The following is a 26529-nucleotide window of genomic DNA, read 5'->3' as shown; positions in this document are numbered from 1 at the left end:
ATTGAGACTTTTCAGGTACACTTTATCTGTCTTAACCAATGTGATTAGTTAAAGGGGTTTGATAATGTCTGAGTGAAGCGCAGACATTACAGTTTTATCTGCAAAGCATCTTGTTTCAGATGTAATCAAAAGGACATTTATATTTATTTTTTAAATACTGTATTCATTAATGTTATGAAATAGGTAAAGCTTCTTTTTAGGACTATAATTCCATGGTAACAACAAACTGCAATTTTTGTATTTCAATTCAGTAGTGGCAGGTGACTGATTGACTAGCTGATATAGTCATGACAGTAAGTTGTTTCATGTTCCATGCTGAGTGTAACTGGATTAACAGTAAAGCCAGAAAAGGTGGCAAGATGCAGTCAGACCAGATGCAGGACAAGTATTTAGCTTGTTGGAACCTTCTAGGCCATCTGGGGGGGGGAGACTCAGATGTGCTGTTGCCATTTTACATCACATTCCCCTCTGTGTGAAATAGGAACACTACTTCACCAAAGACCAAAAAGGTACATGTGAATCATCATCCAGCAATCTGTTCATTGTTTATTGAAATTCAAGTTTTCTTTTATTTTGTGTTCATGTTTTGCTAACATGACTAGAGTTGTTAGCAAAGGATTTCTGTGGCATAATTGCATGTGTACTCAGTGTGAGTGAAAGCTGACACAGCTTGTTGATGGCAGGCTTCAATACTGTACTTTCTTCACAACCTAATTTCTTCTAAAATGGCCTTTTAGAAGCGAACTGTGCGGTGCATTGAAGACTGGGCACTCAGTAAAGCTTTCTTTATTAGGGTTAACTATGGATCATGCTGTTATTCATCTTCAGCCTTCCATTTCTTTTTTTTTGTCCCCTTCAGAGATATGGCAAGACTTCTGTTCTCCTTAGACATTTCTGTATCACTGTATCAAAGCAGGGGTAGGAGGAGTAAGGTTCTTGCAGGCAGGGTCTCTACACATTTTTTTATTTATTTGTATTTTTATTTTTTTGACAGTGTGTGGGTGTGCTTCTGACTAGCTGTCTCAGAGGGACAGATGTCGTTCAGTGAGCTTTTTTCGTAAGCATCATAGGGAGTTGGTCCTGGTCTCCTGTAGCGAGACAGCTGTGGCCTGTCAAATTAGAGTGAGCGTAAGCTGCAGCAGAACGGTTTATAATCAGGTTTTAGCCCTCCATGAATAGTTAAGGGGCGATGCCTCAGTATTGTCTGCAGTAATGGCTTCATTTAGAGGAAGAGGGCAGGGGTGGAGGAGAGCCACAATGCTCCTATAAAAACTGGCATTAGAGGGGATGGCGCATAGCCATAAACCACACACTGCAGCTTCTCGTTAAAAATAGATGATATTGTTTTGCAGGCACTGGACGAGTTATTCTCATGCCAATAGTTCCTGGAATGTTTGTCCTCTGTTTACAATCCACGATTCTCGCACTAGAAAATGTCTATGCCCGAGTGCATTTGCAGACTTACGGGTCAAAATCAAGAGTTTTTATCACTACAAGAATTTATTACGTTTGAGAAACTTTGGGTTATCGCAAAGCAGTGCCTTCACCATCGTCAAGTAGTGAAACAATGGCATGTACATGTTTCTGACAACAGAACAGCTATTTTTGCACAGACGGCTGCCTGACAGCTCTTTATCACATGCATGTATTGCATTGTGAGCATGTCCAAACTGAAAACCCAGAAGGCCAATTAGAAAACTTCTTTAGAAAGTTGAAATGAGTTTGCTGTTGAGGATGAAGACTGTATCCAACTGTAGTCAATGTCTATAAATGAGCAGAATGTCTTTTTATTCAAAACATTTAGGTTGTAGGAACTTTTTTGGGATTGGTTATACGGAATAGTCATAGTATATACCTGTAGCAGCATTGATGACAACATTCACATAGCACACATTTCAGTCTAGGAGCATTGCGTAAGCGTTGTAATTAAGCTATTTATAAACTCTCCCTGATGGCGCAGATGTGATCAGTAATAGGATTAGATATACTAGTCTGGACGGCATGGTTTTCCCTTACAGCTCCAGGGTACCCGGTTCGATCCTGAGCTTGGGTTACTGTCTGCGTGTTTTCCATGCTATTCCTGTGACTGAGAGACATGCTATTAAGTTGACTAGCAAATTTAAATTGCCCTAGTTCCAAATATGTGTTTAAATGTTTCTCATTGTTTGCTTGATTCGATGCTATAGAGAGGCATTCCATCCTGGTTGAATTCCTGAATCCATACCAGTGCTCCCAGAATAGAGTTTATCTTAGCAATAAAGAGGTTGCCCACAAAGAGCTCTTATACAGTATCATCGTCTAGAATGTATTTTCTGAGCTCAAACTGTTTATACAGCACATGTTCTTATACTATTGCAGGTGGTAGTTACTTACAACTTAACAGTTGAATATTAATAATTATAAAAAAAACAATAATAATAATAATAATAATAATTATTATTATTATTATTATTATTACAACAAAAGTGAGTACACCCTAAGTGATAACAGTTGTACATCATGCAACCATGCAAAGCCATGCGTCTTCTTCATCATGTTCATGTTTTTTGTCTGCTTGACAGGACCATACAAATTTTTGTGTCTTGTATTAGAGCAGTTAAATGATTTGAGTACAATTCTCTTATACTGACCACTGGATGTTCAACATGGCAACTCATGGCAAAGACTCCCTGAGGAGTTGAGAATTAGAATTGTTGCTCCGCAAAGCTCAGATTAAACAACTTTTTTGACTGTCTATTTTTTTCTTTGTTTTCTTTATTTTTTAAATAAAAAAACAAGTTAGCACGAGCTGATTTAAGCAGCTGTTTAAGCAGAACCGAGAGCTGCATCACTTCCTGGTTTGTGTGCACATGTGACCAGTAATAGTTTGTAAAGAGTAATAAAACTAAGAATCACACACGGGGTGAATAAAATCCTCCAATATACTGTTAGAATCCTGCACTCATTGGCTACATTTTCCATCAGCCATGTTGTTTCCATAATGCTACTGGCTGGAAATAAAAGGTTTGAAATGATAGGTGGTGCATAATAAGGACACCTGCCTATAGATTGTAGCCTTAAGCCCGAGATTCCGCTTCTTTTACATTTTTCTTTTTTTTTGAGTGTGGTGTCATTTGTTTTGTAACACTATATTCTACCAGCCATTTTTCTACAAGCAAGATGGTGTTTTTTATGCGATATTTATTGGGAAACATATACATACAAACACCAACAAGTTCTCTGAAACAAAAGAATCTAAATCTCAACACTATTGTTTGGTTAGAGCAAAAAAGCTTTAAGGCATGTTGATCAGTGGACCCTTATCTTTCAATTAAACTGGGATTTGCAGCAGTGGATGTGTTATTACAATAAATGTGTATGTACTGCATTTTTTACTGCATGTTGTTTGTGTGTACTGCTTACACACATTCAGCAAATACAGTCGTTATACGTTTTCCATTGAAAACGAGGTTAAAGATGGCCTAGACTACAAGAAGATCAGTAACACCCTTAAACCGAGTTACAGTACAGTGGCCAGGGTCATACATTGGTTTTCAAATACGGATTCCACTCAGAACAGGTCTCGCAAGGGTTGAACAAAGGAGTTAAGTCCTTTGCTTTATTGCTTTAGAGGTTGCAGAAGCGGAAGGTCCAATTGTCAGTGCTCAGACCATACACCTTCACACTGCAACAAGTCAGTTTGTATGGCCGTCATCCCAATAGGAAACCTATTCTGAAGCTCGCTCACAAGAACGCCCACAAACAGTGTGCTGAAGACAACCTGTGCAAAAGCATGTATTACTGGAACCATGTCCTGTGGTTTGATGAGACCAAGATAAACTTGGTATATAGATAAAACTTACCGAACTGTGAATTTTGTGTATCGTTACACCCCTTATATACAGTATATACTCATATACCCATATACATATACTAATATAATAACAAATTAATATATGAACAGGACATTAATTAAAGTACAGAGCATAAGCTGACCCTGACTAGTAAAAAATAATTATAAGATTGGAAACATTTTTTATTTATCAGTGACCGTGCTGCAAAGTCCACCATGACTCCAAGGTCACAGTACTTCTTCTGGCTTGGCAAAGCAGTGCTGATGACACATTGCTAAAGGCTGAGCAGGAAGTGAGATGTCATTATTACTGCATTGCAAGGACTCGCTAATAAATTTTTAATTTGCACTCAGAGCAATTAACAGAGTCCCTTGTGGCCTTGCAAGCAAGTGTTAGTTCCGAAGCATCCGTCAGGAGTGTCAGACCGCTCAAGCTTTTTTTGTCAGCAGCTAAAACGAACCTGTTTCTCACACATTTGAGAAGCAAATAACAGAGATATTTGCATTTGACATTTAGGGTTGATTTGGGTCTCTAGAGTTTGAACCGTGTTAGTGGGGTTCGCTCTTTGCGGGATTTCTTGCTGTAATAAATGACATTTACTACGTTCAGAAATCAACACTCCATGAAGCTAAAGGTTTACTGCTCTGCAACTGAGTCCTCTGAGTTTCACACACACACACACAAACACACACACACACACACACACACACACACACACGCACAAACAGAGAGCTGAGAAAACCCTGCTGCTGAACCAGAACCAGAGGGCAACAGAACAGGATGCTAGGCAGTGATGAATGGGTGTATCCCAAGGTGAATCCTTTTTTCCCTATTAGTCTAGGTAAGGTAATGTAAGGTATTTAACCCTGTTAGTAGCTTAAGCTTTCAGACTCTCAGGGGCATTTTTTTTCCCTTTTGCTTTGTCACTTTCTGTAATTGTAGCACTATAATAATTCTTAAAGTTATCTAACATCGCATACATGTTGCACATGTTATACAGGTTGAGTACTGTTGGCATTTCATTTCACTGTATGGACAAAAGTATGTGGACGTCTGACTGTAAAATGCTTTTTGAATATCCCACTCAACCTTTAGACGTCATTTGCTGTTATATTAACCTCCACTCTTCTGGGCAGATCTTCCACTAGATTTTGGGGTTTTTTTGTGGAGATTTGTGTGCATTTAGCCACGTGTTTTAGTGTTTTAGTTTAAAATTCATGCACTGATGTAGGTTGAGGAGGCCTGGGGTACAGTATTGGAGCAATAGCTGCGCTTTTTGGTACCAATAATGTTTTAAAAATAATCCTTCTAAAAAAAAAAAAAAAAAAACTTTAGGTGAGAATGATTGTATGAGAAAAAGCAAAGTACAGTTTATCACAGTATAACCACAATCAGCTCAAAAGCGCACTTTTTTTTTTTCTTGATAATTCTACACTTACACCTGAAAAGAATGTGGCCAACAAACAGGATGGTTTGTGTTCTTTAAGTCTCTGACACTTTCACTAAAACAGGCATTATGCCTCCTTGATACCAACCCATTTCCAGTTAGTGATAATGACAGTGTTGAATGACAGTGGTCATGATTATTGGCTTATATCTTATTTCTTACTGGTCACTCAAGTGAAGATTCTGCTAAAGATTTTACTAATCTGTCTTCTGGTTTCCCTTTGTCTGCAAATTCCTTTAAGTATGAGCTTTGTTCTCAAGGCTACTCTGGCCCAGAATATTTCACTCACTCTTACTATGTACTGGTCAAATAAAAAAAATATCTGTCCGTAGCTGCTGTGTTCTGTGTCCGTTTTTTTGCCTCTTAGATTTTAACTATTAACAATTTTAAGTATACTGTATGAGTGGCGGGCGGTCAGGGCCAGCAAAGCCTTCTCTGCTCGCCTAAACACTATCAGAAGTACCTTTACAACCTAAATTCTAATATTTGTTCCATGAAATTGTATTAATTTATTCCCAACAGTTTATTCTCTTCATTTTGTAGCGTTTCTCTTGGCTGCACTGTTTCCGTTACGTGTATGTAGATGTTAGATTTTTTGTCCAATCAGATTTCAGCCTCTATGTGCTGCCATGTCAATCTAATCTGTCCAGAGCGTGCAAAGTCTATACTGCTGGCTCTTTGGCCATAGAGAGAATTAGCAAGGGTCTGTTTTTTTAACCAATCAGATTTCATAATTGCCTCACAAGGCTGCTAGCTGGCCCAGAATAGCGTCAGCATTTTTCCATCCTCTGATTGGTTGGTCAGAGGGAAACCTTTACAGCCTACAGAAGAAGAGAAATTGATTTGGTCTCGGACATACTTAAAAGTTCATTTTAAAGAAAAGCTAGAGATAGTGAGGAGAACCCTAAAGCTAGCTAGCTTGTCTCAGTCTGGAAAGGGTTTGTTTACCACTTCCAGACCAGTAAAATGACTCTCTCTCTCTGTAATGCCATGCTTTGTTATATTGCGTTTTTGTACAGTATTGATGGTTTCTATAATCATGACGTGATAGTGGTTGTATTAGGAGGTGGATTAAGTCGGGTAAGTCCCCACTGAAGCCACAGGTACCAAATGCATGGCCCACCACTGAAGTATTTAATATAGTTAATATTTAACTAATAAATTATCCTACAGCAGTCAGTTAACATTAATTTTAAATATGTTCAATAAGGTTCAGAGCGCTATAGCAACTATTCAAGATCTTCCACTCCAAACCATGCAAACCATATCTTCATGGAGCTGGCTTAATGCACAGGGCCAGTGTTATGCAGGTTTGTGTCTACTAGTTCAAGTAAGGGGAATATGTAATAGGACCACATCCAAAAAAACATATACAAAAGTGTTCCTCCAACTGTTTGTATGTCTACACTACAGTTCAACAACCCATTCTTTGCCATCAGGGCTATTTAATATTGATTTGACAGTTTTACTTCAGTGGATTAAGATTTGACACTAAAAATTGTTTAGTACACTTGTTGTACAAATGTACCAGTCATGCAATGATCCAATCTGTACAAGTCTGTAAATATTGGCACCCTTCATGGAATCAGTGATATTTTGCTTCAGTTGGTTTAAAAAAAATAACCAGTTTAGTCTGGAAAGAATGAGAGCACTAAGATGACTCTTGTAATGTCTGAAATTTAGATCTAAGATGTATAAGACAATTTTAGATCTACCTTTAGTTCACGTTTCTATCAATATTGTTTAACACTTTTAACAATTGTTTTGCTTTTTTTCAATAGAGTTCAGTATAGTGTTTTGCCACTATCCTGGTGTTTTTTGTCTTTAGTTTGGGTAATTTGTTGTAAAAATAAAATTTTCTCTATTTGAGAGAAGCAATACTAATTAATTAACATCAAATGTAAATTTGTTAGATTTTTTGTGTAGGTTGATGAAAAAAAAAAAATAAAAATAAAAAATAAAAAATAAAAAATAAGAAAATAAAAAATGCAGATGTTCCGAAATTGTCAAGAAGGCGGATGTAGATGCCGATCTTTATTAAATAAAGTGCAAACAATTAACCAAACACAATGAAAATAAGAATCACAAACCTCAACAAGAGATACAAGATAAAAACATGCATATTACAGGTGAGACCACAGTAAAAACAGCACAATAATAACAATAATAACACCTACAAAAGATTGACAGAGCTGAAAAACTACCACCAAAGCATGTAATAAAACTAAATGTAACTAATACATAAAGCTCACACATTGCAAACTGTGCAACAGTTCCAACTTTTATGAACATTATAAACATGCTATAAATCGAAACATCAGGCACCACAAACAAAATCTTGCAAGTTAAATTCTTGAATATAGTCAAATAAAATGTTCTATTCACAGATTGTTGTAATCATCAACTGAATCTAAAAACAAAAACTATATGATGAGTAAAAACAATAAGCTTAAAATAAGTAACAGAATTTAAAGACAGGCTGAATAATCTTTAATTTGTAATTTATAATCATCTTGTAACACGAAATATTGGAAAATGCTTGTCAATGTTCAGGATATCATGAAGTCAAGTCCAGAACATTTATTGCCATTTTTACCATATATATTTGGTACAGTGCACAGTGAAATGAAACCATGACAACACATAACTAAGACATAAGGAGACCTAAGACGTGCAAACGTGCAAAAAAACAACACAATGCAATAAGAACAATAGAACAGTAGCACAGTGCAGCACTGACTAGTACACAGTGATAATGCAGATCTGGAATAAAGTGTAAAGCATTGTTCATATTATAATAAATACTGTATATGGAAACTAAATTTATTTTCAAAAGGTTTTTGCACAGTGTTTACTCTCCTGATTTTTCCATCATACATATTTTTCAGAGAATCTATAAAGAAAAGCGATTTTTAAAGAGCACCCAAGTCGTAACCTCTTGGTTGAGACAGCCAGCTTTTGGTCTCATAACATAACATAACATAACCTAACATCATCAATCTTTATAAGCGTTCCTGGAGCCTTAACTATAAAACAGCTAAAATTTTTCGCACTGGTTATCTAATACTTTTCGGCCTTTTAAATAATTAAAGGGTGTTCTCTAAGGCAGTAAACCTTTTTTTAATCTTTTAAAAAGCAAATACTCTAGGTAATTTATAATGTTTAATTATGAAAAAGTTTTTTTCTATTACTCCAATATTACATTTTCTCCATTATTAAAAAAGTGACAGTAATTCTAAGATATATAGGAAGATATTCACATATACTGTAACAAGATAAAACATTCGCTTGTTTGGATCCCATGAGAGAAGAAATATGTCTATTGTTTCATACACTGTCATATTGTCTGCCATTTTCAGAGTATTTGCCTAAGTTCACTCTGTTGCTCTTCTTTTTATGTTCCTGGTGTTTTCTCAGAGTGTCTGAATGTATATATGACACACTCTTGTTTTTCTGCTTTCGCTGTAAAGTGGTACGGTGGTTCTCTGACTCTCGGGAGATAGAGGATGGAGAATTTTAGAATGAAGGCCATACTAGTGTTTTATTGATCTGAATCAAAATGTTTTAATGCATCAGACGAGAACTCGGGATTGCCTCTTAACAAGCTAATGGCGTGTAGGTGGAAAACGAAGTGCAAAATTGAAAATCTATGAAGGCAATAGAAGCTAGTTTAAAAAGTTAAATGAAAAAAAAACAAACAAGTGGTGTTTTCTTAGAACTGTGAGGTGTTGAGCATTCACATGTGTTTAATATAGAAAGAGCAATCAGAACCAGTAACTTAAAATCCTTCATTTGATTGTAGAAAGAAGTATAATGCTGCTATATACTTAATTATAAAGGCAGATATTTTGCTGATTTGTAAATGTGTAAGCTAGAATCTAGAATTAAAAGTCCTCTAGGCAGCTCACTAATACAGGTAGCCGTCGACTTACGACATTGATTGGTTCCGACAGACCAGTCGTAACACGATTTGGTCGTAAGTAGCGTAGGCTATATGTACAGTACTGTGAAATGATGTTATAAAAATCTTTAAGTAGTATTTTATCATAATCTTCGTTCATTATTGTTATACTGTATATATCATCATTTTCTTTGTTTATTTTATGCCATTTGCACCATTTTGTTTCTTACTGTCGTCCTAGCACCACGGCTAGCGATTGTGGTCGTAAAGTCGAATGGTCGTAAGTTGCATAGGTCGTAAGTCGGCGACTACCTATACAGTGTAATCTAAAGTTATGCAATGTATGGGCTGATGTTAGAGAAGCATACAGAATACAGACTTATAATAATATTTGTCTTTTATTGGCATTTTCCATTTTGTAAAGCATAAACGTTCATGATACCTCTATTGAACAAAAGTATTGGGAAACCTACATTTTGCAGCCATATGTGGTACTGACTGGTACTGTTACCGTAAGTGGTCCTGGGAAGTGGATGCTAAGTGGGTAAGTTTTTGGTTTACTGATTGAAAGATTCCTCAACAAGCTGCTACTCTTTGGCTCTTGAGCAGGGCCCTTAAACTTCCAGACTATAACTCCTGACTAGAGCTCATGGCACAAGAAACAACTGACTGTGGCCCTGATCTATGGTTCTCAGCACCCAGTGCAGCAACATGCCGTGTTACATGATCTCTGCACCTGAATCACTTTTTTCTTTGAATTAGCATATATATATATATATATATATATATATATATATATATATATATATATATATATATATATATATTAGTCTCATTTCCCTCTACACTCTGTTTCACAGTTGCCTTCTGCAGATATTGTATTATCATCTTCATGTGACGGGTTATGGTTTCTTTGTTAGTTTGTGTTTTAGTTCTTTGTTTTGTGTTTTTTTATGTTTGCATATTATTCAAAATATCAGCACTCGCATTGCCATAATGCTTATCCTTTATTACATGACACTGAATAACATTTTTTATCCGGATAGTGTGAAATTAAATTAAGACATCTTTTGTCTTAGTTATTACAGCTATCAGATCAAAAGAACAAAATGGAATCAATAATTAAAATTAATTAATTAATAAAAAATGTAATGACACAGTAATCTTGTAGCTAATTAATGTTACAAAGCAATTGCTTCTCTCTGAAATGAAACCTCGTCCTTGCAGATTTCCCTGCACAATTCCTCTAAACTGATATCCAGTAATATCTTGCTGTTCATTACCATGGCTACGTTATCCAAGCATGAATAACATGTAGAGACAAGAAATCTTATACTATTGTTAGTGTCTTGCATTTTAAACTGCTCTTAAAATGTGTTATGTTCTCAGTATGCAACCCTCTGCTCACCTTTACATCAGTCAAATAGGATTCACACACGATTCACAGTAGTCTGTAATGTGAGTCCATTTTAGGTTTTTATTTATTTGTTTGTTTGTTTGTTTGTTTATTGATACATGGTACAAAACGGAGGCTAAATTTGTAGAAATATTTGTCAAATATTTTAAAAGTTTATATTTTATTTTAAAATAAACAATGCCTAAATGCAAATTTTATAGATGCATTAGCTGCCTTCTTTCAGTGTCTTTTGATTTTTGTGTCTCTGGATTATTTAAATGTATTTATTGTGATTTTTTGCATACAAAATACTTAACATAAAGAAAATTTTGTGGAATCCAGACCATGAAATTCGTATGTGCCACTAGATTGATTAAGATGTTCCACCAGACTTTAAAGAGGTCTTGTGGAGATTTGTGCTTAATCAGCCACAAGGGCATCAGTGGAGTAACGTACTGGGGTGTAGTCAGCGCTCCAATTCATCCAAAAATTGTTTATTAGAGTAGAAATAAGAGCTCTATCGCAGACCACTTAAGATTTTCCTTTTAAACCCATGTAGACCACATCTTTATGGAACTGGCTTTGTGCACAGGGGTATTGTCATGCCGAAATAGATTTGGGTCTCCTGGTTCAAACGTAGTGAAATTTAAATTTGATCACATCTAAAGATATCCTATACAATTATGTGTCTCTATCTTTGTGGTAACAGTTTGGAGAAGAACAAAATATAGCTGGTAAAGACAGTTATTATCAGTCCCAATACTTTTGTGTATATTGGGTAACATGAGTAAACTCAAACTGTTTAAGTACGATTACTGTATTTATATTAATGTATGACCAAACTGCACAAAGATTTTGATCATATCGCCATACACTATTATAATTTTGTACTCTCAATTTATTATTTCTTTATTTCTTTTGACACTTATCATTAAATAAATACTATTTTTTTTATTATAGGCATTAATCGATATAGAATTAATAAGGAATGCATTCCTTTAATTGAAATTCAAATGTAACATCCTGATTAAAGTGTAGTTTTAATAATATACAATTTATTAATATTATTATTTCTTTTACTACTTATAACATGATATTCATGTAATTATTTATTCCTTATGAGAGCATGGATAAACGCTTAAATCTGATTGCCTGGAAGGTGAATTTTTGTCCTTTGAGATCACATAGACGGTATTTTAAGCTGTAACACGAATGATAATATTCATGCACACATTGTGATGTGTTGTTCCGGTAGTAACAGCTAATACTGTAAAGAACAGTAGGTGCTAAACATGAACAAATACATGTTAAACAAAGTAAAATGGATTATAGTTGATTTGGTAACGTTTTTTTTTCTTTTTTTAGAAGAATTTCAGTTATACATGCTTTCTGTAATAGTCATGGTGTATTGCAATAGTTTATTAACACAGGAAAGTTTATGGTAAAGGAGCTTATGCTCTGCGATTTTTGTCAGAAAATTGACAAGCTGGTTTTTGGGGGGGTTTTTTGAGTGAGAGAGCAAAAGAGGAACGATAGAAATCAAATCAGGTTTTACTCCGCTTGTGTGCATGCTGCATTGCTCTCTTGGGTTTGCATTACTTACTTGTAACAGCTTCTTTAAAGCTGGACCCAACACGTTTTAGAATGTAATGATATCATGCGTGCTCATATTTACTCATCCTGATACTTGAAGCTTTCTGCACTTTCTGCTGAGTCATTTTCTGCTGTTGTGGATAATCCTAAATATTAGCAATGCCCAAAATCTGTTCTTGCCCAAGACTTACCGTTTGCATCGTTGGATAATTGGTTAAAATTCACCTAGCTGCTGCAGACTTAAACCTAAGAACTGCACAGACCAAATTGCCCAGACTGCCCTGTGTTTATCCCAGAACTTTTAATAATAGTATACTCATACTGAACCTCATTTCAACACAGAACATAATGACAGAAATTCTGTGTTCTTTTATGAGCTTCTATCTTGCTTATTAGGGATCTAAATCTACAGCCAGGTTTCAATTGTGATAAAAATTGAAAGTAAAAGTGATATACAAATCAAATTTAATTGAGATAGACAGTGTGCGCTACAACACGGTGAAATATGAGTTCCTGATTACTATGATTACTTCTTTTATCTTCATTTCTGTCATTATGTTTGTTTGTAGACTTCTTTCTCCTCCTGAAATATGCCACACTCTTTACTTTTATGTGTCCCTTCAGTCTGTGCTGCTCATTTTCAGCTGTCACAACATTTATTAGTACTTGTTACCCCCCAGCCCACGTACATGATGCAATTTGAAAAGTCTCTTTGAGACGTTAGCGCACTGACACAGGCGTATTCGTATATTGTCATGTAAACAGCTGCAAATATTGCCTCCAGATTTATGTAAATTTTTCCTGCTATTTTGCATAAGTATCACTGGGCTATTTTAAACCTTAAATGCTCATATAGGAATGTCTGTATTACTCCCCAGGGGAGTGCAGATTTCGCCTAAATATCACAATCTTATAGCTGACCTTTGCAGCCAAATCAAAAAGAAAATCATCTTGAGAATGTGTGTGATGTGTATAATTTGACATGTCAGCACTTGTCACTATCTACAAATAAACAATGTGCAATTGCTATCCAGACTCTTTTGCATGTTTCTGTTACTTAATGCCTTTCGTGCTTGGATCATTTGAATGTAAGTCCTAAGTCTTCTGCAGCAATTAATTGGACAGGCCTGTGATCAAAGACCCAGCACTTTCTTATTGATATGTCTAGGATTCTGTACTCACAACTTGTCAGTCATTAGCATAATTATGTTTATGCCGAACTACTACTGCACAATTCAGACACCCAAACCTGTACTTGTATCGGAATACCATAAACCTAAACTAAGAGAGCCAAAAAAACTAAAATGAAAACTAATTGGCAAAAGAGTGCATCTCAGATCTTCCTAATGTTACTTGAATACAGTGGGTCTTTTACACCTCCTGGCTGGCTCACTAATTGTTAGGATAGTGTGGAACGGCTGTTTCTGTAAATAAACATACAAAATCCACACTCGTCAGGGAATTAGTCTATATTTCATAAAGCAACAAACAGAAAAAAAGGCACAGATCTTTTATTTGAGCTCATTCCTGTTAGATAGTTAGTTCATTAGGCATGTGGCTTTGTTTATCACACACTTCTGTGACATCTCTATAGTATTGTGTGTGGAAATTGTGAAAATCAGCAAAGCTCTTGACCTGTAGCTGCATGGTTTTATTTATTGTGCTGGTTGAAATTTTTTGCGAATATATTTATATATACACAAACTATTTGAACAAAAGTACTGAGACACCCGATATTCAGCATAAAATTTTCTCTTAATTGAATTATGAGAGCAAAACCTCTTTCAGCCTTACAATGCCACTGTGCACAAAGTGAGCCCACTGAAGATATAGTTTACATGGGTTAGAGTGAAAGATCTTAAGTGCCCTTCTATAGAGGTCTGACCTCAACCCTACTGAACACCTATCTGGTGAATTGGAGCATTAACCACAGTCTTCCCATCAGTACCTGCACCAAGGTACCACATTCCAAAATCTAGTTGAACATCTTCCCAGAAAAGTGGAGGTTATCATAAGAGCAAATATTGACAAAATTTGGAATGGCTTGTTAAAAAAGCACATCTTAATCTTATGGTGGAGTGTCAAAAAACATTTGTCTATATAGTGGACAGACAGAGAGGCAGATATGCCCTACCTGTAAGAATGCCTACTGAATTTGTATTTATGCTGTGTGTTTGTGTTTGTTTGTGTGTGTGTGTGTGTGTGTGTGTGTGTGTGTGTGTGTGTTTGTGCATGTGTTCAATACTGCCACAGTTCATGTGAAGGCTGGGACATGTGAAGTAATTGCAGCCCATCGCTGCTGCAATAAGAACAAGATTGAAGAGAGATCTCAGACTGTCAAGTGCTCCTGCCTACCTGGACAGGTCGCCGGGACGACCAGAGCCGCTCCATCCTGCGTCGATGGTAAGATCACTTCCTTTCTCAATCTCTCTTTCCATCTCTCTCTCTCCCTCTCTCACTTCCTCGAACTGTCATCCTGACCTTTTGAAAAAGGTCAGCCTATAAATGTGTTATACAAAACGTTTTGCAAGGAAGTATAGCATACACCCTGTTCACCCTCATGAATAGGTGCTGTATTGAAGGAAGTGTGTATATTAAAAATGCCTCTTGCGAGCCGCAGGGCATTCTGCAACACTGAAGGAAAAAAAGCACTTTCTGTTTTTGTTTCTGGAAACCGACACGAAAATAATATTAACAATCCCGTTTTTTTGCCCTTCCCTCTCCTGTCCTCTTCCTTCCGCTTTGCCGTGTGATTAATTTAATGCTCTGTTGTCTCTGTCTAATGCTGGACTCATTTTACAAAGACTTAGACCACTCTCTTTTCTTTTACCGATTTCTTGCACTCGCCTCTCTCTATCTCTGTCTGGCTGATTCATTTAATACTGTGTCAACACCGGGCACTTGACGGCACAATCGATTTTGATCTTGTTTTCTTTACCATAAAAGCATTGTCTGTGTGCTCTTTCTCCACACCCTGCCTGAGAGGAAATGTCAAATAAACCCTCTCCCCATCCTCCTTCTTCTCCTCCCTCTGTCCATCTCTGACTTCAGTCCCTGCTCTGCTTTCTCAGCACTGCTTTCTATCAAATCTTAGGTTTTCTTGATAAAGTTTTAGGTACACATATTCAGGCAGGGTCATTCAGGCAGTTATCTGAGTAACATATACATGGTTTGTATCATTAGTTATTTTTTTAAATAAATGCTACTGTTATTATTATTATTATTGTTAGAAGTAAGAGTAGTAGTAGTAGAAGTAGTATCACCATTATCAATATAGCAACAACAATAATAGTGATTATGTTAATACTACTACTACTACTACTACTACTACTAATAATAATAATAATAATAATAATAATAATAATAATAATTATTATTATTATTATTATTATTATTATTTTTCACATAACAATGTGCATTCTTTTCTTTATCTTATTTGTGTGCATGCAGCATCTATAGTTGCCCAGAAATGGTGGTGTCAGATGCAGCCGTGTGTGGATGGAGAAGAGTGTAAAGTTCTTCCAGATCTCACAGGTTGGAGCTGCAGTACTGGCAACAAGGTTAAAACGACAAAGGTTAGTTAGTGCACACACACACACACACACACACACACACACACACACACACACACACACACACACGTGTCAGCCTACTGCACTGCCAATCCATTTATGCTGCTGCTTCATTAAATAGTATATAATTATAGTAATTCATCTATTACAAAGGCAAAATGTACTTTATGTTCAAACGGTAACACACACAAATGCACACACACACACACACACACACACACACACACACACACACACACACACACACACACACTCACACACTGGTAATCCAGCACCTTGTGGAATAGTAGCTCTGATTGTTTTAAAGTGCTCACTTATTCTCTCTGGTGTTCAGTTTAATCTCTGTTTAAAGGCATAGCAGCTTCCCTTTCCTGTCTTACCAAAAACACAATAAATCAAGAATTTAACAAAAAAGATGAAATATATAACAGACAAACACCCAATTTCCAATTACCATTAACAGGTAAACAATCATTAATATGAACACTAACAGTAATAACCTGCTAATGCTGGCTTAATTCTGTTTTATTTCAATAATGGTCATATAAAAACAGGTTAAAAATCCCTGCACACAAACGTATACTCATACATAATATATAAATATACAGACTATTTGAGTGTGAACTATCATTCAGGCTATGATAACACATGAATTTTTCAACAACTCTTCAAAGGATTTACAATTTCTCATCCTCAGGAACCCGGGGGTTAAATCTGATTGATTTCTAAATGGATTAAGCAAGATTTCCCTTCACAATGAAGTAGAAAATGCACCAAGCCTTATCCTCTTCAATCTCCTGGTGGCTGCATGATTTTCTTGAGCCCAATTTCTTATATTTCAATCAGTGTAATTTTAGAGCTCACCCTGCTACATCTTATCTGGTTTTATTTTGTCCTTATATTCTTTTATTTCTTGATCCTTTCATGGACATGTAACTTCCTATATTGGACACACAAGCAAGGTGGGAAAAGGATATTTCTTCCTCTCACTTTCTCATTCAGACCTCCTGCATTGTGACCTACTTCCTCTCTTCCTGCATGTGCTCAGTGCAGACCAGAGGAATCAGCTGTGGCAGGATCCGAAGAGTGCTGGATGTGACATTAAATACAGCACCGGCTCAAATCAAAGTGGACATTGTAAAGAAGAAAGGAGACAGGATAGGAGAAAGTGACAGGAGAAAACAAGCACGTCTAAAACACAGCAAGTCTGGATTGCCAAAGTGGTCATGAGCTGGACATTAGATCAGACAAGCAGAACTAGCACATAATCCTCAAAACCCATCTAGACAGCTTCTGACCCATGGTGTTCTGGTCTGTTTGGTTGATTTGTCTATCCAATATTATAGGCTGTAAGATTGTTTACTTAATTTCATACCACAATGCTGTCAAATACTTGATTTTGATGAGTCTTCTTGCTTGTTAATAAGCTATAAACTAAATTATTTTACATTATTAAGTTTGTGAGGGAGAACATGGTAAAAAGCTGCTATTATATAAGTGATGATGGGAATGCTAACTATAACTCTGCTTTGCTTAGCGTCTCAATAAACAAGATCTGTTAATATTTTACTATAACTTTATCTCCCTATATATACTTTTATATAATGTACTATAATATCTTTTTCTCTCTCTTAACATTATGTATGTAATTAATTACATAAAACTTGTTTAAACTAAGTGCATCAATATTTCTAAAATATGCTTCACAACAGTTTTGGTCATAATATAAAATGTAATGAGGGTCATGTTTGTTCAACATAATGCAGTTTATAAGGTGTCCTATTGAACATACAATTTATGGACAAACATATTGGGACACCTGACTCTTCCAGCCATATGTGTTGTACATGTAGATGTTAAATGGTTTGCTATGGAGCTTTAAACCCAACTCTATTGAACATATCTGGGAAGAATTAAAATCCTCACCTGATATTACTACTTGATTTGTGGCTGAAGGAGTGCAAATCTCCACATTCACACTTTTAAATCTAGTGAAACAACTTCCCAGAAGAGTGGAGGTTATTATAACAGCAAATGGGGACTAAATAAGGATTAAGATGTTAAAAAAGCACAGGTGAACCTTTTAGTCAGGTGTCTATAAGTTTTCGTCAATATAGTGTATATTTTAGTTCTAGACACATGCTATATTAACCATGCTTTATTGTGTGGAGGATTAACTATTGTTTTATTTTAAGGATATGCTGCTAGTTCTTCGCAATCGTTGTACCGATGCTTTCTTACATACTAAAGACTCATTCTTGCTGTACTTTCATCTATTTTGGATTATAGCCCAGTTTGGCAATGATTAAACTGATAAAAATCAGTGTACTTTAGCCAAAGAAGATCAAATTCAAAGTGAAGCTAAGAAATCAATTGGCTGATCACAGTTTCTCTAAAGCATCTCAGGAATGACATGGACTAATGAGTTTTAATGACTGTGTACACTTGAGTAATAACTGCTAAAGCCAGCTTCATAGTCATGAGAAGGCACGAGCAATGATAAACTTCTTGAGATAAATCACTTAGAAATGTTAGTGAAGTTCCTTTACATTAGATCATTGTTTTGATGAGTTGAAACACTTGAAAATGACATCAGCATATCACTATTCTATGCTTGAGGTTCTTGAAATCTGATTAGTACTGCAGATGGGCAAACTAATGCTTTTGATGATGAATTGTATTTTGTATGTCACAGAACACAGAGTATGATGAAAGCCGGACTGTATGCTCAATCAATCAAATTGATCAATAATATTGAGCAGGCTCTTATGGGCCCATTACAGACAGACCATTCATTATAACACAGAGAAAAGAGAAGAAGAGCAAGGGGCCAAGGACAGAGTGAGGGAGAGAGAGATGGATGGATGGATGGATGGATGGATGGATGGATGGATGGATGGATGGATAGATGGATGGATGAAAAAAGAAAGAAAGAAAGAAAGAAAGAAAGAAAGAAAGAAAGAAAGAAAGAAAGAGAAGTCTTGTGGAGAACATTTTCAAAGGAAATCCAGAGATTGCAGGAGTAAATAAATCCTGAAGGGCAAAGATTAGCTGATGTCCAACACAATACACACACGTATTTTCTGAGAGAGGCAGAGGGTTTTTCGGGCTCCAGAGCAGTCACTATGGAAAAACCCATTTGCAGTAAGGAGACCGCATAACTTAACTTTAATACCTTTGCTTAATTTGTGTCTGTTGTAAGGTAATAGATAGGATACTGTATACATCCAGAAAAACTAAAGGCACGGATTGAATGTGTGCCAAGCTGCCCCAAGATACACATTTTTGATTGATTCTACTCTCAACATACATTTTGGTGTGAGTAAAAGTTCATAAAAATGATTGAAAAACAATTGAATCCTTTGTCCCCCTATTAAGGGCATAACCCCTATCCAAAATCATTGTAGTCCTTAGGAATCTACTTGGAGTTTAATCAGAAAGCTGTAGACTTACAGTATTAATAATTTTATCATATCAATCCAAATATTCGACACAAATGATGTTATCCTCATATATAGTACTACATACAATGCCTGTCTGAAGTTTTGAAACACCTACTCTTTTTAAAGATTTTTGAGAGACACATTCATGTTCACTTTGTGTATATGTAAGTTATGGTATAAAGATTTACTTTGACCACAAAATACATAAATGTGCAAATGTTTATTCCAAAACAGTATGCACATTGCAATGTTATTTTCCTTGAAAAATCCTCTCTTAGCACGAATAACTGTTTTATACACTCTTGCATTTATACACAAATTGCATGGTGTTGATGTACAGAATGGTGCCCATGATAGTGAGGATTTTTATGCCCATTTAACCTCCATGCATATAATGAGTTAGCTTGTTTTTTACAAAGCAAATACTTAGTAGAAGTAGAACACAACATATCTGCATGTATTTTATCCAAAACCTATTGTTATTTACCAAAGTAACAGTTTAATAAAAAAATGACATTTGTTACATATAAACAAAAGGAACATGCATTTGTCTCTTTTTAAAACAGGTGTTTCCAAACATTTGACAAGCACTGTGAATGAAATAAATATATGAATATCAATTTACAATATTGTATTGTATTATACAGGGAGCGCAGAATTATTAGGCAAATGAGTATTTTGACCACATCATCCTCGTTATGCATGTTGTCTTACTCCAAGCTGTATAGGCTGGAAAGCCTACTACCAATTAAGCATATTAGGTTATGTGCATCTCTGTAATGAGAAGGGGTGTGGTCTAATGACATCAACACCCAATATCAGGTGTGCATAATTATTAGGCAACTTCCTTTCCTTTGGCAAAATGGGTCAAAAGAAGGACTTGACAGGCTCAGAAAAGTCAAAATAGTGAGATATATTGCAGAGGGATGCAGCAGTCTTAAAATAGCCAAGCTTCTGAAGCGTGATCATCGAACAATCAAGCGTTTCATTCAAAATAGTCGACAGGGTCGCAAGAAGCGTGTGGAAAAACCAAGGCGCAAAATAACTGCCCGTGAACTGAGAAAAGTCAAGCGTGCAGCTGCCAAGATGCCACTTGCCACCAGTTTGGCCATATTTCAGAGCTGCAACATCACTGAGTGCCCAAAAGCACAAGGTGTGCAATACTCAGAGACATGGCCAAGGTAAGAAAGGCAGAAAGTCGACCACCACTGAACAAGACACACAAGCTGAAACGTCAAGACTGGGCCAAGAAATATCTCAAGACTGATTTTCTAAGGTTTTATGGACTGATGAAATGAGAGTGAGTCTTGATGGGCCAGATGGATGGGCCCGTGGCTGGATTGGTAAAGGGCAGAGAGCTCCAGTCCGACTCAGACGCCAGCAAGGTGGAGGTGGAGTACTGGTTTGGGCTGGTATCATCAAAGATGAGCTTGTGGGGCCTTTTCGGGTTGAGGATGGAGTCAAGCTGAACTCCCAGTCCTACTGCCAGTTTCTGGAAGACACCTTCTTCAAGCAGTGGTACAGGAAGAAGTCTGCATCCTTCAAGAAAAACATGATTTTCATGCAGGACAATGCTCCATCACACACGCCCAAGTACTCCACAGCGTGGCTGGCAAGAAAGGGTATAAAAGAAGAAAATCTAATGATATGGCCTCCTTGTTCACCTGATCTGAACCCCATTGAGAACCTGTGGTCCATCATCAAATGTGCGATTTACAAGGAGGGAAAACAGTACACCTCTCTGAACAGTGTCTGGGAGGCTGTGGTTGCTGCTGCACGCAATGTTGATGGTGAACAGATCAAAACACTGACAGAATCCATGGATGGCAGGCTTTTGAGTGTCCTTGCAAAGAAAGGTGGCTATATTGGTCACTGATTTGTTTTTGTTTGGTTTTGAATGTCAGAAATGTATATTTGTGAATGTTGAGATGTTATATTGGTTTCACTGGTAAAAATAAATAATTGAAATGGGTATGAATTTGTTTTTGTTGTTGCCTAATAATTATGCACAGTAATAGTCACCTGCACACACAGATATCCCCTAAAATAGCTAAAACTAAAACTACTTCCAAAAATATTCAGCTTTGATATTAATGAGTTTTTGTGTTCATTGAGAACATGGTTGTTGTTCAAATTAATCCTCAAATAAAATTAATCCTCAAAATACAACTTGCCTAATAATTCTGCACTCCCTGTATTACAATTACAGCATTACATTAGTTAGTAGTAGTTGGCAAATTACTATCCAACATCGGAAAATCAGAAACACAATGCTCCCCAGATGAAAGAATTATTTAGAAATTCAGTAGCCATGGCTGCTCATCAGGGATAAATACACATCATTCACCTTAGCTATTAAATTCTGTTAAGCTGCTTTAAGGCAATGTCTGTTGTGAAAATCGCTATAGAAATAAACTTGACTTGACCTAATTAGTTTGTTTAAGTCACACATGTAAATATAAAATATCATAAACTAAAATATTATCCTGTGTTTTTTGCTTAAAATGTATATAACTTTTTGGATGCATTCTGGGCACACAGTGGAGTAGAAAACACCATGCCTTCTCATTAACAATGTATTCAAATATCTCAGACCTCACACCCAGCACCCTGCTAGAGATAGTGTGAGCACTGGGCATCATGCCATTACACCCTCCTCTTATGTCTGCCACCTTTTCTCATGCCAGCAGACTGGGCAAAATGCCATATTCTAAGTGAATGAATCTGTTAAGTGCCAACTGCATCAGATGCTGCCGTAGCAGAGGGGTGGGCACAAGCAGGCCCGAGCACAAGTACTGCTACCACAGGGATCATAAGTGTTAAGATAGAGCCAGGGCAGGCACTAGCAGCCTTGAGGTTCGTATGAACTCTTAATTTACTGCTAATAGCTTTTTTGGTCATTGATATTTAAAATATATGTGTATATATATATATATTTTTGACAAACACTCTTCATGAATCCAATCATGTTTCCGTCATGTTTAAAGCATAATAATTGAGTAAATCGGTTAGTGCTAGATATGCGTGTGATGTGTCTTTTACAGGGTCTATTAATACTTCTTCTAGAGAGTTCCTGGGAGTTCCTGGCTCTGAATCCCACCATGTCCCTGACCCAGTATAAATCACTTACATGTCTACATGAAGTACATAGTGAATACATGAATGTTATTCTTTCTATTAAGAGATACCTGAATGCCATTTCTTTCTTCCATTTTCCCCTGGCTTCATTTGAGCACAGTACAGTTTGACAACAGCTTTCAGTTTTCTGCAAACCCACAGACATCATGGTTTTAGTCAAATGCTCTGCTTGATTCAAATTTTGCAGTGTAGGTTTTACTTGCTGGTAAAAATGTGCAAAACCACTGCTGTTCAATATACAATCTGACTTGCTGGACAAGGTTTGTTCGATAAGCCAGCTAGTGCATTTATGATTGGTCAACCCCAAGCCATGTGACTCTACAGGCTCTACAGAAAATCTTGTGATAAATTATATGTATGTGTCAGAGTGTGATTGTGCCGTAAGTAATTGAATAGAAAGGAAACTCTAAATTTTTGTAAACCATGTATTTCTTTTTTTTTCAGGTAACTCGGTAGTGGCATGCTGCTGTCATAAGAAGTGGGAGTAGACAAATAGGAAATGGAAGGACTTACAAAAACAACTTCAACAATGCTTAAATAATATGGAACCCAAAGCAGCAGGTTATCGTGTTCTACTCCATTCATACCACTGAAGACCATCACACTCCTCAGCTCTTCTCCTTTCTCCAAACTTCATAATCCGCTGTCCTGGGCGTTTGCTGGAAATCTCGTCAGCAAAAAAACTGAGATGAAAGACTGTCTGCTTGCTGGAATTCACAATGCTTTTGGATTATATCTTAAGGTAGAACGCTAATCGCAGAGACAACACACTGCTAACGTCGGAACTGTTTTGTTTATTCAGTTTCTTCTTCCCCTAGACGTTCTGTTGTGTTACAATTTACTTTCTTCTGTTTGTCGATGCTTCTTGTAACCTCACTTTTTGAACCTGAAACAAAAAGTGACATTTTTGCTTTTGCTGTCTAAAATCTAAAATCCTCTGTTTCTTTCTCAGCATCTTAACTTCGGAATACTAGAGCTGCAGTTCTGGACTTTACTGACCATCTGTAGATTATTTTATTCTTTTTCTAATAAAAAAATATAATAAGTACAATTTTTGACGCAAAAAAGGACAGATAAAACGGTAGATGTTATGGTATAATTCTGTAAAAGTGTAAAAGATTACAAGTATCAGATTATTAGAACCAGAAGACATGAAAAAAAGATCCTCTAACAGTTTTAATATTGATGTTTTTAACCAGCCTGGTAAATGCTATTGAGTACATGTGTCAGTATTATCTAAAATAAATAAAGCTATTTCAAAGGAAAATAAGTCTGTATCCTGTGTGCTTAGTGTTTCCTGTCTTTATTTCCAAACTGTAGATTAAGTTTAAAATGATCTTCATTTTTTAAATAGAGCAAAAAAAAAAACCACAAAAAAGGAAAAGGACAGCTATAATAGGGAAAATACTTCAGTAATACTGACTATATAATAGGTATATAACTCCCAGCTGTGTCTGTCTCCTTTTTTGAACTGTTGTTTGTTATCATAAATCTTATTATATCTACTGAAAACATCAATTTAACACATGTACTGTATCATTAGACAGTATAATATAATACTAATACTTCTAATAATGGACTATTAATAATTTATAATCTAACTAGCTGGTGTCATCTAGGAGCATGGGATCTGTGTCCTCTCAGTATCTTCTTCCTGCCACCTCAGCAAAATCTTCCAAGCCACCGTACCTTGCTTGCTCTAAATATGAAAATAATCTACATCTGGCTTTCAGTAAAGCTTTTTAGTAGCATTGTCTATTGCTCAAAGCAGAAGGCATGAATATTAATACAACTGATCACACTAAATTGAAGTTATACAGCATACATGGATAATACTATTCCTATTAGACTTGTCAGGCAGTGCTTTGAGCTTGTAAGAATCCTCAGATCAGTGATTACCAATCCTATTCCAGAAGATTTACCTACTGCACAATTGAATTCCAGTCCTGATCTGACACATCTGCTCCAGATAATCAGTTTTCTTGATTAGCCAGATCAGCTCTGTTCGGATTAGAACTAAAAACCAGAAAGAAGGGAAGTGATTTAGGAACAGGATTGGTGGTCAGTGCCTTAGATTACTTACAGCCAGTGCATTAAAAGATTATAGAAAATGTACTTAGAATAACATAGCATTCAGTTGTGCAGCAAAAACGGTGTGAGTCAGAGGACTACACATCCTTACATTAAAGCTATAATGGCATAAGCTATAAAAGCTATGACAACTGACAATCAATACTCTTAATGCATATCCACATATTCATTGTATATAATGCAAATCTTTGCTAATTTTAAACAAGGTCAGTGCAGGCACTGTGATAGTAATATAGTACCCTACTCCTGAAACAGTTGATGGTTAACAGCTTTACAGAATTTCAACTCTTTAACCTTTTACTCACTAACCCAGGTCCTTAATCACAGAAAAAAAATCATGTATGTGATGATATTCTATAATCACTAATACAGTGCAACCTCGAAAAAAAGCACAAACAGTAAACCTTTATACTGCAGCTCTTTTAATGTCATACATACCTTGTATGCGCACACACACACACACACACACACACACACACACACACACACACACACACACAAACACATTAAGCATCCTCATGCACACATGCACAGCCAAGGAGCAAACTTCAGAAAAATATTGCTATGATGCATTCCACTCTTCAGACTGATGCATAAGAATTTCCATAATTACAGAAGCTCAATCAAATCAGCTACTCCTTTAACTCACTACAAATGTGTGTGTGTGTGTGTGTGTGTGTGTGTGTGTGTGTGTGTGTGTGTGTGTGTGTGTGCAAAGTATGTATGACATTAAAAGAGCTGCAGTATAAAAGTTTACTATTTGTGCTCTTGCACTCTCTATGCCCTTTGACTGGCTCAGTCTGTTCTGTTTTAGACACTAGCCTTAAAATCTGACACTGATTGGATTTAATACACCAGTTCAACTCATCAGAGACTGAACACATTATATTAATGTAAACCTGATCCAGGCACAGTTTTGTGTAAATGACTTGCCTGAAGCATAAGACACTGTGTAAAGCTCTCTTTAACTGACTGATTGATTTACACTCTTACTCTTGCAAGACTCCTGGGTAAAAAAATTAAACGGGATAAGTCTAAAAAGCTCAAATATGAAGCTTTTAATGGTCTTAACAACAAATCATTTATTAGGAAATAAGCAAGAATTAAACAAGTGCACGTCTGATACCTACTGTGTCACCATTTATTCTTTTAGTGTATATGCTGTAGTGAATGGTTTGGGCAAATGATAGAAGGAGGGGAATTCACTTATATGGCCTTCTTATACAGAATGTGAAGACAAAATCAGAATATGGTTAAAATGTTTTCTGTAAAATTTAACACATGTCTGGGTGCACAAAATATTTAACTACATCAACTGTTTAAAGCTCATAATCATAAAAAAATTTATTTTTCTGTCCAGTGAGTTGTTATAAAGATCATTATTCACCAGCTTCCTACTGTACCCTTCTGGCCCTGCCCTGGAGTATATACTTCAGTTTAAGTGGTCTTACTTTACAGGATATATCAAATCTAGTACACAGATTCCATCTGCAACAAATGCACAAAGAGCGATGGGAACAGATGAGAACGATGTTTAATGCACTTTTGCGAGCCAGTGCAAATGATAATCCAAATTCCTGCCTGGTGATCCATCCTTGACTAATTATTTTAGCAAGCTGTACATACTAATGAACTGCCAAACAGAATACAATAACCGCATCTGATTCACACTACATGAGGAATAGTTTCATGATGGAAAGGATCTCACTGCTTTATGTACTGTGGTAAACATTTGGCCTATTATTGCATTTTGGCTTCAATCCTGCCACTTCCATACAAACAGTGACTGAAGTGTATGTTTGTGTAAGAACTGCGCTAGTCCATTAAATATTTATTAATACAATATTATTTTATGAATACATTTCAATATATTAGTTTTTGGTGTTGACTGTGAAAATATGACTTTATAAACTTCACGATTGTGCTAGTGTTATACATTAATTTTAGAAAATCCAGCTGTTTACAGATGGGTATAACCTTTCCACCAGGTGTGTTTGTGATGAAAAGTTTAAATAAGAAAGCATGTCAGATAGTATCAGTAGGAACGGTCTATAAAGGACAAAATAAAATGGGGTGCTCCTATGACCCAGTTTACAACACCCCCCTCCCCCCAAA

At 36.2% G+C, this 26529-nt stretch overlaps 1 protein-coding gene across 1 annotated transcript in view; it reads left to right on the top strand.

Annotated features, from left to right (window-relative positions):
* Window positions 1–23582, top strand: part of tafa3b (TAFA chemokine like family member 3b) — a 126619-nt gene extending 103037 nt beyond the window's left edge. The window contains exons 4-6 of the mRNA XM_046870393.1: window positions 14424–14573; window positions 15621–15745; window positions 22768–23582. Of these exons, the coding sequence (XP_046726349.1) occupies window positions 14424–14573; window positions 15621–15745; window positions 22768–22779 (287 nt within the window). The 3' untranslated portion in view covers window positions 22780–23582. The remainder of the gene's footprint in view (window positions 1–14423; window positions 14574–15620; window positions 15746–22767) is intronic.
* The last annotated feature ends 2947 nt before the right edge of the window (window positions 23583–26529 follow it).

This window comes from Silurus meridionalis, chromosome 17 (assembly GCF_014805685.1).
Source record: "Silurus meridionalis isolate SWU-2019-XX chromosome 17, ASM1480568v1, whole genome shotgun sequence".
NCBI lineage: Eukaryota > Metazoa > Chordata > Actinopteri > Siluriformes > Siluridae > Silurus > Silurus meridionalis.
The sequence above is the reverse complement of the archived record's forward strand: the minus strand, read 5'-3'. Positions and strand labels throughout refer to the sequence as shown.